At 37.3% G+C, this 13,097-nt stretch overlaps 2 protein-coding genes across 2 annotated transcripts; both read right to left on the bottom strand.

Annotated features, from left to right (window-relative positions):
- Positions 1-2,881: 2,881 nt before the first annotated feature.
- Positions 2,882-3,808, bottom strand: LOC120228445 (olfactory receptor 140-like). The gene has a single exon (XM_039226801.1). The coding sequence runs from the start codon at positions 3,806-3,808 to the stop codon at positions 2,882-2,884; it is 927 nt and encodes a 308-aa protein (XP_039082732.1).
- Positions 3,809-10,226: 6,418 nt separating this feature from the next.
- LOC120228423 (olfactory receptor 4C12-like) lies at positions 10,227-12,143 on the bottom strand. The gene is given in 3 exon segments (XM_039226760.1): positions 10,227-10,951; positions 10,954-11,196; positions 12,050-12,143. Coding segments are annotated over 3 exon segments (1,062 nt in total).
- Between the last annotated feature and the right edge of the window lie 954 nt (positions 12,144-13,097).

Genomic DNA, 13,097 nt, shown 5'->3' on the forward strand with positions numbered 1-13,097 from the left:
GAATTTAAGTTCCACACAAACACAACCTGTTTGTATTAGTCAACATAGCCCCCAGAACTCTCTGGCACACTGTGGACATTAAATAGTATTTTTTTTAAATAAATGAAGTAAGACTTTCCTAAACTTAGTTGATTTTGGAGTAATTTTTCAAGTAATAAATATTAACACTATGGAACAGCAATAGTAAAAGCACCATAGAAACAACAGTTAGTGCTTCAAAGCACTACCCTCATGCCCAGACTATCAGTCTCCTCAATGACTGAATCACTTGTTTTTCCCTCAAACATCTCTCTCACCCATATGTCATTCACTGTCTTTCAAAGGCAACCATTTGAATTTCATTTCCTGAGTCCACTACATCCCACTTTTCATAATGTCCACGAAGGGAAATACATCTGTGGATATGAGATCATCAAGTAGTTTTTCTTGGACATGAGAAGAATGAAGAGAGTACAAGTAGCCTGGGAATCAGGGCTCAGGGGAAAGCTGAAGGGAAGAAAGTGACCCCCAAATATGGAAAAAAATAAGGCCTCAAGGACAATCTTCACAATGTGGCCAATGAGCAGTTCTGTGTTTTAGTATTTTCACGTCATGCTAGCAAGGAGTAATGTGAAGTTGGAAGAGTAGAGGAGGCAGAACCTGAAAGTCTTGATGTTCACACTTAACCCTTACTGAATCTCATTTTTTGTTGCATAAATGGTGTAAAGACCCATCTAATAAAACTTTTTACATTAAGACACTTACAACATGTAAAGCACTATCAAAATGTGTGTGTCACAGTTGGTCTTCAACAAGAGTTATCTCATTCCCCTCACTTACTGCCTAATATTTTCACTGAATTAAAAGTCCACATAAGCCAAAGTATCCTTGTACAACAGATCCAACCATTATGTATATTATTAATTTTTCAAAGTGAATATACTTCTTTCCTCCTCTGCTGTTTTAAGTATCAGAAATAATCAGAGGGCATTTGGCCTTTATGAATCTTGATGATGAGATTCTTTGCAAAGGGTTATCTTAACATTCCTTCAGATTATTCACAAGCCAGCAAGACTCCCTCAAGTCTGAGAACATCAGACTATCTTACAGTTCTACTTTCAGGTCTTAATGCCTTCCAGGTTTGCTGTTGACAACTTATAATCTGTGTCTCTATAATCTTCTCACATGGTATAGCTCTAAGACACAATCATTGACTATAGCATCCCTCTCCCAATTTCCCCTTTTGTCTCAACGTAGAAACAACATTTACTCAATACTTTCCCTATCCTTACTTACCCCTGGCTTACCCTTATCTCCTATCTAATTGTCAAAATGAACCACATATTATTTGGTCTGGATTCTGTTGAAGTGCTTAATTCTCATCAGCAATTGCAAACTTGATCCCTTTTAATAGATTAAGTGTTGTTATATCATCTTTCAGGCCAAGACTTTGTGGGGAAAGGCTCTATGTCTTACGATTTGAGACAACCATGCACAAACTAGGACACACAGTCCTAGTACACCATGTTTTGGCATTACTGTGCGCTTGAATTGAGATACGACTCCAGATGGCCAGTGAGTTTGAGAAAGGGACATTTGTGAGAAGTAACACAAGTTGGACTGTTATAGTCAGAGAAGCTTTGTTTTGTAAAGTTTTATGTAGTAATGGAGTATGACCTGACAGAATCCATGTGCCCAGAGAAGTGCTATTGCTTAAATAGATCTCCATATGTGAGACAAGGCTACAACAAATTTGACACCATCTTCCTTGAAGTACAAAGTGAATCATCAAGAGTGCAGAAACGTTTCTTATCTATCCACATAAATACTTCGACAATTCTGTTTTTTTAGAAAGAAAGGAGGGTTGAGATCTGGAAGACCTGGATTCAAGTTTTTCAGCTGAAACTTGCAGACATGTGACCTGAGGCAAGTAAATTAGTAAACCTCTCTTGTCACCAATTTGCTTCTCTGTAAAATGAGGACAGTAATATTGGAACAACCAATTTTGTATGTGGATTAATCACCTGAGATGAATATGCTTGATAAGTAATAAAATGCTCATTTAATATAAATGAATGTATTACACCTCCAGAACAAAACCTAATCATATGCTCTTTTGTTGAGGTTAAATAAAACAATATTTACTGCTGTTGCTTCAAATGGTTCAAGTCTTGGTAAGGAAAAAGAAAATGTTTCCCTTATAGTAAATAAATGAATAAATAAATAAATAAATAAATTTAAAAAACTGTGAGTCATAAGAGCATTTTTAAAGATAAGACCAAATTGAGAGTAATTTCAACATTTCTGGCTTATTTTTTTGCCAAAAAAAGACCCCCTTAACTAAAGATAGGTTATGAATTATTCTCTTCACTTCGTGGGTGTCTTCCCTTTTGCCTTTGGTACATTCATAGGGCTAAAAACAAATCAGCAGTAATTTTTTCACTCCCCACCTGTCCCCTCCACATATATCTACCTAAGAATTTCTATCTTCTGTTTGATTCACCAAAGGTGAAGCAAAAAACAAAAAGCAATAACAACAAAAACAGTCCTATGGAAAAAACGATTTAATCCAAGTAACATATGCACGAAAAGTTTAGTAAAGTAACAGTAAGACTCTGGAGATAAACATACTCTAGAAAAACCAAACTTGGGATTTACAGTTGTTCTTTCCATTGCATATCTTGAATCTATGAACACTCAGGCTTTGGTAAAGTACATTAAAAACTATTAAAAGTACCTATTAAAAGGCCTAGCCACTAGTGAGTGGTAAATAAATATTACTACATGGGACTTTTTTTTCTGTCAGTGATCTGCAAAATTTATTGATTCTCTTTCATACTTTATGACAGATACAATCCTTCCTGTTTACATACACCACCACTTCCTTGGCATTATGAACAGCCTAAGTAACTCTTTTCTTCAACAGACTCTTCACGGCATTTTTCACTTCTGTGTTTCTCACCGTGTAAATGATAGGATTTAACATGGGAGTGAGGATTGCAAAGAACACAGTCACCAGCTTATCCACAGGGTAGGTGACCACAGGACGCATGTAGGTGAATATGCAAGGTACAAAAAAAAGCACAACTACGGCAAAGTGGGAGCCACATGTTGAGAGGGCTTTGTGTCGTCCTTCAGAGCTGTGGGAATTCAGGGACCTCAGAATGACTATGTAGGAGATGAGTAGCATGGAAAAAATGAGAAAGCACATGGCCCCACTGTTGGCTGCCACCACCATTCCCAGCCTGTAGGTGTCGCTGCAGGCAAGTTTCAGCAGAGGGAAGAGATCGCACATGAAGTGGTCAATGACGTTGGGACCGCAGAAAGGCAAGCTGACCATGAAAAGGGTCTGCACAGCGGCATGCAGGATCCCCCCTATCCAGGCCACCATCACCAAGAGGCGGCAGAGCCCCTGTCGCATGATGCTTGTGTAGTGCAGGGGCTTGCAGATGGCCACATAGCGATCATAGGCCATGACAGTAAGGAGGATGATCTCTGATCCTCCCAGGAAGTGCTCCACAAAGAGCTGAGTCAGGCAGCCGCCCAAGGAGATGGTTCTCCTCTGATACAGCAGGTCGATGATCATTTTGGGGGTGGTCACAGAGGTGTAGGAGGCATCTATAAAAGACAAGTAAGTAAGAAAGAAATACATGGGAGCTGAAAGCATGGGGCTGAGAGAGATGGTAATGACAATGAGCAGATTGGCCAGCACAGTAAATAGAAAAATGAACAGAAAGACCACAAAAAGTATCTTCTGCAAGTGTGGATTCTGTGTAAGTCCCAAGAGAATAAATTCAGTCACATTGTTGGGAGGTGGGAGGTTATCCATTCAAGTAGTAACACCTTCCTGGGGCCTGAATTCCCTACAAAGGGATAAAGAGAGATACCTATTAATCCATGAAAAGATTGTAGTCTGAAGTTCATGGTACAAAAACAGTCGCTGTAACTGTGGAGCATGTTCTGGGCACGCCTTGCCTCAGAGTTTGTTTTGATTCCTTCTTACTTCCTCCACAAGCTCTCTGTCTCTTCATACACCTCTTACCTGCCTGTAAATACCCAAAGGGCAACATGCGATGTGTAATTTACCTATAAACACCCAAAGGGCAACACGGGATGTGTAATTTACTAAGAAAACACTAGGCTATAAACATGAGTGGAATTTTCCTGGTTCCAACCCTAAGTGACTTCACCTAATCATTTCAGTGTCTCATACTTCTGAGCCCTCCTCTATGTCTGTGAGCTTACAAATTGTAACTCAGTTACAACTGAGCTACAACTGTAACAACCAAGTTGATTTACAACTGTAAGTCAGTTAAGTATCTGACTTTATTTCAGCTCAGGTCAGGATCTCAGGGCCATGGGATCTGGCTCCATGCCAGGTTCTGCCCTCAGCGTGGAGCCTACCTGGGATTCTCTCTCTCCTTCTTCCTCTGCCACTTCCCCATTCTCACGTGCACTCTCTCAAAATAAATATTTTTTATGTTTATTTTATGCTTGAGAGCGATAGAGAGAGCATGTACAAGTGGGAAAAGGGCAGAGAGAGGGAGAGAGACACAGAATTTGAAGCAGGCTCCAAGCACTGAGCTGTCATTTCGGAGTCTGACACAGTGCTGGAATCGATGAACCTGACATCATGACTTGAGCTGAAGTCCAACACTTAACTGCCTGAGCCACCCAGCACCCCAATAAATAAACACTTCTAAAAAATAATAAAAGATTAAAGTTTTTAAAAATAAAAATTTAATGTGGAGAACAGAAAGTCTGTTAGATAAGATAGATAACCTTATATACTTATATATATAAACATGTACACACAAATATATAAAGTCTATTATGGTAGGTGTGTATTATACATTCACTCATTCAACAAATACTTATTGAACACTTCCTGTGTATATAAATGTATATTTGTCAACATAAAATCATAAAAAGTGTCCCTGTTTAAATGCTTTTAGTAACCCCTCCCCCAACACTTTCTTACCAAACAGCAGCAGCGCATTCATTCATTCACACCCCCCCACACTCCTTTGTGTTCCTCCTACCTGCATTCTGGTGCCCTCTTCCCATCCTTCATAGCATCTGTCACCCATCATTCCTGGTTGCAGAATCTTGCATTATTAATGGAATGAGGAAATTGGGGGACATAAATCTCCCAAAGGAAACAAGGCAGAAAACATAAATATAACAAAATCTGGAGAGCTTGGGTGGCTCAGTCAGTTAATCGTCTGACTTCAGCTCAGGTCATGATCTCACAGTTTGTGGCTTCGAGCCCCGCGTCAGGCTCTGTGCTGACAGCCAGCTCAGAACCTGGAGTCTGTTTTGGATTCTGTATCTCCCTCTCTCTCTGACCCTCCCCTGTTCATGCTGTCTCTCTCTCTGTCTCTTGGAAATAAATAAAACATTAGAAAAAAAATTTTTTAATAAATAAATAAATAAATATAACAAAATCTATTCTGGAAGAAAATATTTCTTTTCCTTCCAAAGGAAAATGGATAAAGACTTTAAATTTTTAATTATCCAAGATGAAAATTTTACTCATATGTGAAAACCAAGTGTAGCAACCTCACTGCAGTCCCTTATTCTGAGGTGTCCTTCCCCAGCAGATTAGAAGAGACAACAGTGTACATAAAGTAGGAAGATGTAATTAATAAGTGAGTTAGAAGACCTATGAAGAAATAGAAATTATTTGGGCTATATTATTTGACTCTACAATATTCCTTCTAGGAATAAAACCTAAAGAACAATATTTTTAAAAGAGAAAAACCATTATGTATAAATATGTTCAACACAATCATTAAGAGCTGTGGAAAATTAGAAACTGCATACAATTTCCAACACTAGAGAAATGGATAAGCAAAATATACTGCACCTCTTTGAAGAATGTGACATTTTTAACAGACATTTTTTAAAATTTGCACAATATCAAAGGAAAATTCTAATGTTGTAATAATAATTGGGGGAATTTCAGATGCAAATTTGAATATATAACATGATTCTAACTAATTTAAATATAATATGTGTCAATAAGGAAAAAAGATCTCAAAATATTTTTACTTCTAAATTGGTAGTATTGGAGTTGATTCCGTATTTTGTGATGTTTGTCTTGCTGAAGAAGAGACTTAAATGTCAGATTAGCCAGGGGAGGGGGTAAGAGGTGATTACATGATCTATAAGATCCATTTAAACCTAAGATTCTATAATTATATGATTTTCGGGGGAGGAGGGAGAAACATCTCACCTATGAACTTGTCTGACATAGCTCCATGGCTAGGGTCTCAGGCAGCTGATAGTTAACCAAGAAATAAGTAAAGTTGTAAGATTGAAAATACAAACTAGCCCAGCTACATCAAGGGTCTTTGTTGAATTATAAATGGCACCTTTCTTTTGGGCCTCATAAGCACAAGTATGCACCCTGTCTATAGTCACATTCTGTGACATTTATTAGCCTTGGCTAATTGGACCTCAGGGATACATCACCATCATTAGTAGATCTTGCCAACAACCCAATTATTGCATGTAACTTAACGGAACATCAGAGGAGTTTTACAGCATTCATCTTTCATTTTTAATTTCTTCCTTTAGTCTGTGTGAAGACAAAACACGATGACAAGAGAAGAAAACTAAGTAAACCACTTATAAATTTGTATACTTGACAAAAATGAGCTTAATACAGAGTCTGAATATTTGGTGTTGTATAAATTAAACATTTAAATGAATAACTCTCTGATTTTTTAAACTTTCATCATAATATTTGTGTTTTGGTTGGTCTACCATTCATTGTGATAATTTTTAAATATTGTTTTCAGATGTACATAACTTGGTATGAACCCTATTATAATATTGGAACTTCCTACTAGCTACAGCTTCCATACTTCTTCAAAGTGGTTGTTTCTTATGCCAATTCTGAAATTTGATTAACATGATCATAATGAACATAATTCCATTCTTGAGTTATATTCAAAGAGGTAAAATGCATTTGTTTCAGTCATATAAATTTAATCACATAGTATCCCTATGAAATAGAAAAGAAATAGGCATCTATATTTATAACAAGGAAATATAAGATAGGAAATAAGAATGCTATTTGCCAAGATGAAAGAAGACAAGCCTCTAAATCCTGGGTCAGGATCCTTGTCCCTAAATTATTGTTTTACCACTAAAGTGTCGTGACACCTTTATGCTATCACCAACTGTGAGGCACATTACAGTTACCTACTAAAAGAAATAAATAATCAATTTTTGGAATGATTTTTATTTAATTAAATTCAGAAATATTCCTATATAGAAGCATACTCATCCATGTTCAGATATGCTTTCTTTAATAAAAGGAAAAACTCTGTACATAACTCTGGATTGGGTCCTTAATAGCAACATGTGTCATGGGGGAAAACAGTTTAAGATACCCAAGAACACATGACTAAAACTACTTTGATTAGACACTTGAGTATTATAGTGCCATGATAATATTTGTGATGGTAGATGCCAAAGACAGTTTGAATGAGGATGTGAACCTAAAGAGGAAAATAAGGAATATGTATTTTGCTGAAGTGTCATCTGTGAAAATGTCTTAAACTTGTATTTCAACGCTGGAATGAAAACCAGAGTCAGATCAGAGTATTAGCATGTACTTACAAGGCCATTGTGCCCAATGTCATGAAAGATTGCATGGCATTCACAGTGCCCATTAAGTGGTTATCTGGCCTCTACTTAGCTACAGTGGTCCATAGAGAGATTGCTTTAGAACCCCTATACTCTCTAGTCTAGCTTCACAAGGCCTAGAATAGCATGAGATGGAAAAAGAACAAAGTTAAATCTAAATAACTGAGGGTTTTCTATGAAAGTAACTTTTCAAAAGAGAAGTTCCTGGAGCTATACCAGGAAAGTCTGTTTCCAGAATATAAATCCAAAGGCAGAGTCGTTGGAAACCTGAGAGAGATAGCAACACAAAGTTCCAAACCAGAAGGGAAAACCAGAATGAAAGCAGAAGAAATTAAATATGGATCATATCACAGTTGATCAGAAACTAGTTGAGGTATGGTCTGATCTTTAATGGGTTCAGGGACTATTTCATAAAATTCTGGTACCTGCCAAAGTGTTCTTCATGCATTTCATGTAGCTTCATGCATTTCAATGGGGAGAGGAATGTGTTCTCAAAGTAGCGGAACTCGTATTGTCTTACCAATCCACAGACCCTTTCATCCTTGAAGGACATTTTCTAAGTTGTTCGCCAGAAACACAAAAATTGGGGGAGATGAGCCGTCATCTCATAACTCTTCCAATTTTACTTTTAATTGAAGTAGAAGTGACAATAACATTATTTATAGTAATAAAAATATGGGCATGGGCAGAACCACAGAACTTGGAAACACCTTCTAAATTACCTAGGTAAACTACTGGTAGAAATACAGACAGCTGATTCAGGTCATGGAATGAGCTAATGGCACAGTAAGAACTAAGACCCATGTCTCCTGTTCCTAAAGCTGATGTTTTTTTACTCTATATTTTCATAACCATAATATGCTTGTTAGATATTGTTACACCATGGAATCCATTGATTGTTTTCAATAAAGCATATGGCACTCATGGGAGGATGGATCTTTCTGTCAAAAGAGGAAGGTATAAGTACATCTGTGATATAATACACATCTGTACTTTGGTAATAGATTTCACTTTTTATAACAGACTTTATTTTTGAAAAAAGCCAAAATTAATTCACAAGAAAGTCATGTAACTTCAGTTGTTTAGCTGAGAAGTACTTTCTTTGGCAACTGTAGAGTAATGGTTCCTATTTTTTTCATATCTCTTATAAATGATCTCCTACAGCAGTTTCCAAAGAGGATTCCAGATTCAAGGAACTAAATGCAAAGTCAGCTTTCTAATAGTGAAATGATTTTACAAATATATTTTACTGTGTGTTTCTGGGAAACAATTACATTTGATTTTACTAATAATTATCACTCAAAGTGTCACTTTCTATGGCGTATAAACAAAACATATTTTTATAAACCAAACTGTAATCAAATACCATTCCCAGAACCTTGTATAATGAAAAGATCACAGGATACCGAGTAGGAATAGTTGCACTCAAGTCTGACTTACATGTTATATGATCTAGTTATTTAACCTTTCTTTTTTTTTTTTTTTTAAATATTTTTTATTTATTTCTAGGAGAGAGAGAGAGAGACAGCGTGAGCAGGGGAGGGTCAGAGAGAGAGGGGGAGTCACAGACTGAAACAGGCTCCAGGCTCTGAGCTGGCAGTCAGCACAGAGCCCGACGCGGGGCTCGAACCCACGAACCGCGAGATCATGACCCAAGCGAAAGTCGGACGCTTAACCGACTACGCCACCCAGGCGCCCCAAGTTATTTAACCTTTCTGATTTTCTACTTTTTCTTCCTGAAAATAAACAACACGAGAATTCAATTTTATAAATTGTGACCATGGGAATACACTTTAAAAATTCCACATTGGTTTAAATACAATTAATTTCTACAATCCCTGACAACTTTTACCCAACAGAACAAGAAATAAAATATGATTTTAAACATTAGGTATACCAAGTGTGTGCCAAGAGAGTGTTGGCAAATACCTTCTTCCTAAATTATAGTCCACACTGTCCTATGCCAGTAGGCAATTCAGCTTTCTGAGTACCAACTGCTTATATACACAAGCCATTACACAACTCTGTAATTATAAAGGAACATTTTTAAGTCTGTTACAAAACAGGAGAAGTTCTGATGAAATGCTGCCTTTTTTCTGATACTTATTTAATGGTTGAAAGACCACCAAATTTGGATTTAGAAAAATACAGAGCTGCATACTAGCTCTGTCTGACATTGGGCTGGTTATTTACTGTTTTTGAACTTCATTTTCCTTCATCCGTAAAATATGAATAATCTTAATAATACCTAGTTTGCAGAGGTGTTGTGCCACATGAGAGATATAAGGTCTTAAAAGTAATAAAATAGGGGCTCCTGGGTGGCTCCATCGGTTGAGTGTCTGACTTCAGCTCAGGTCATAATCTCATGGTCAGTGAGTTCGAGCCCCACGTCAGGCTCTGTGCTGACAGCTCAGCGCCTGGAGCCTGCATTGGATTCTGTCTTCCTCTCTCTCTCTGCCCCTCCCTGGATCATGCTCTGTTCTCTCTGTCTTTCAAAAATGAATAAACTTTAAAAATTTTTTTTAAATAAAAATAATAAAATGTAAAAATTTGAAAGATCATGATAGAAGTAAAATCTTTGTAGTGGGTCATTCATTATCTGAAATTGCATACCTGTTTAATAACATTCTGATGGCATTTTTTACCTCTGTATTCCTTACTATGTAGATGACAGGGTTTAACATGGGAGTAATAAGAGTAAAAAATATTGTTACGACTTTATCCATGGGAAAAGTAGCTACTGGTCGCAGATACATAAAAATACAGGGCACGAAGAACAAAACAACAACTGTGATGTGGGAGCCGCAGGTAGAGAGGGCCTTTTTCCTCCCTGCAGCGTTGTGGGTCTTCAGGGAGCACAGGATGACCACATAGGATACCAATAGCATCACAAAAGTGATCACAGAAATCAATCCACCGTTGGCAACAACAAAGAGGCCAACAAAGAAAGTGTCAGTACAGGCAAGTTGTAACAGGGGGAAAATGTCACACATGAAGTGATCAATGGTGTTGGGACCACAGAATGGGAGCCAGAAAGTAACTAGAATCTGTCCAATGGAGTGGAGAAAACCTACTGCCCAACACACCCCTACAAAGAGGCAACGTGTGTGGTAGTTCATGATGGTCATATAGTGCAAAGGTCTACAGATGGCCATATAGCAGTCGTAGGCCATGACCACAAGGAGGACAATCTCTGAAGCTCCTAAGAAATGTTCTACAAAGAGCTGTGTCATGCAGCCACTGAAGGAAATGGATTTTGAATCAGAGAGCAGATCAGCTAACATTTTAGGGACTATGGAGGAGGAATAGCATGATCTATCAAAGATAAGAATGCCAGGAAGAAATACATTGGGGAGTCCAAAGTCTGGCTGCAGATTATAGTGACCACAATGAGCAGGTTGCCTGTGACAGTGACAATGTAGATGATAAGTAACACCAAAAATAGAATTCTCTGCATCTGAAGATTCTGGGTAAGTCCCATTAGAATGAATTCGGTCACATTCATCCTGTCTTCTTTTATTTCAATGATGATGATGAATACATGAGTGGAGAATTCACCTGTAAAGACAGTATTTTCAAAAGCAAGGTGATGAGAACTCTATATTTTGAGTTTTTAGATGAGTCCAAAGCATTTTAATAGCAAAAGCTATCTTTACATGGTGTGCCAAAGAGAAGAAACTGTTTTTTCCATTTTATAAAAAGAGCAAATTTTTGAGGCAAATTCAGCTTCTTACAAGGATGGAAAAATCCTTGTTGCACACCTGAAAAATGGTCACTGGGCCTTTGCTAGAGGATATCCAGGCACAGGAAGCTCACCATATAATAGACCTGATTGCCTCTCAGACAGTAAGAAATGTTAAAAACTCTTCGTTAAATATTTTCAAAAAGCTGCACAACTGTTGGTTTGGTCCCACACATGGTTGATGCAAGATTAAGTCTACTTCACCTTCTTTTCCATTTAAAAACCCTTTCCATAAGTGGAAGAGAAGTAGACCTATCTCTTCTTGTTCACCTCTTTATTCCCAGCAATTGGCTCAGTGTCTGACTCATTGTGGTGTCCAATAAATATGAAATGAATAAATAAATTGGAAGACTCTTTACTAATTTCTCCTGTGTTTTTTTTTTTCCAGTTAACTCCAAAAATGAAAGTGTTTACTCTCTTACTAAGGAAAAGAAAATCATGCAGTACATGGCTGGACCGGTAACTAGATACTGTCTTTCCATCCCTTCAGATCCACTCTCCATGTGTCCACCCTGGGCAGCTGCTTACCCTGGTCTGTTTCAGCCAGTTCTTTTACCTTCTGACCAGTAGATGGTCCCAGCTGAATGTAAGAAATCAGATGAGAAGAAAAGAATGTCAGAGTATGTATCGTCCAATTGACAGTGGTCTGTCAACCACTGGGTGACTCACTGAGGCAGAACTCTTTGCGATGGACCCTCCGGGTTCCTGTGATCACTCTCCCACCTTGGTCTCTCAGGTCTAACTGTGGTAACTGCTTTATCATCCTCTATTTTTCTCCCTTAGCCCTACCTATACCTTGATAAGTAAACACAATCAAACTCTTTTAAATTTCTCGTTTTAAGTATGCTGTCTCAGGACTCCAACAGATGGAGAAAATTTGTGTTCTTTCCTTTGTAAAAATAAATAAATAAATAAAAATAAATGAGAAAATCATTTTCCCTTCATATAAATTTATTTTATAAACTTACTTATAATTTTTATTTATTTTATGAATTTATTTATTTTACTTATAAAGCACTCCTGTATTTCTTTTGGTGTATAGCTGCTAAATGAAGTTAACTTTTGTCAGAAAACAAAATATTGTGTAAGGCAGAAATGTACCATAAAGATTACTGGACATCTTTGGTAGAAGTCTGTGTTATCTGTGGCACTCTTTGGGATTATATAATTCAGTATGGGATTTATGCCTCTTACCGCCTTGAGCTACTTTACAATTTTTTAAACTTATAAAACTCCAGGCTCCACACTGTCAGAGCCTGATGTGGGGTTCAAACTCACAAACCGTGAGATCATGACCTGAGCTAAAGTCGGATGCTTAACCGACTGAGCTCCCCAGGTGCCCTACGGTAATATTTTCAATTCTTCTTTAGGCTGATTATAATCTTACCAGTTCCCTCATTAATTAATGATTAAATACAATCTTTTTCATATGTTCCTTTTGTGTAAAAGTCATGGTTTCACTTTCTAAAAAATTATTTTGCTTTTTGATCTGAGAATAGAGACCATTATATTTAGGAGAGATAAGCTAAAAGGCTCATAAAAATCAAGATATTCTTAACCTCTGTGTTATTTCATCATGGGTTTTTCTGTTTTATTTTGTTTGAGGATTTGTTTCTACTTAATCAATTTGTAAAAAGTCTTTTTTAAAACTTGTTTTGGGGGCGCCTGGGTGGCTTAGTTGGTTGGGCGTCCGACTTTCGCTTAGGTCATGATCTCG

The sequence above is a fragment of the Hyaena hyaena genome, unplaced genomic scaffold, assembly GCF_003009895.1.
Source record: "Hyaena hyaena isolate Hyena2069 unplaced genomic scaffold, ASM300989v1 scaffold_23, whole genome shotgun sequence".
Lineage (NCBI taxonomy): Eukaryota > Metazoa > Chordata > Mammalia > Carnivora > Hyaenidae > Hyaena > Hyaena hyaena.

What these genes read in the sequence shown, in the direction of transcription:
- LOC120228445 (XM_039226801.1), bottom strand. Translation starts at nt 3,808, where the DNA reads ATGGATAACCTCCCACCTCCCAACAATGTGACTGAATTTATTCTCTTG.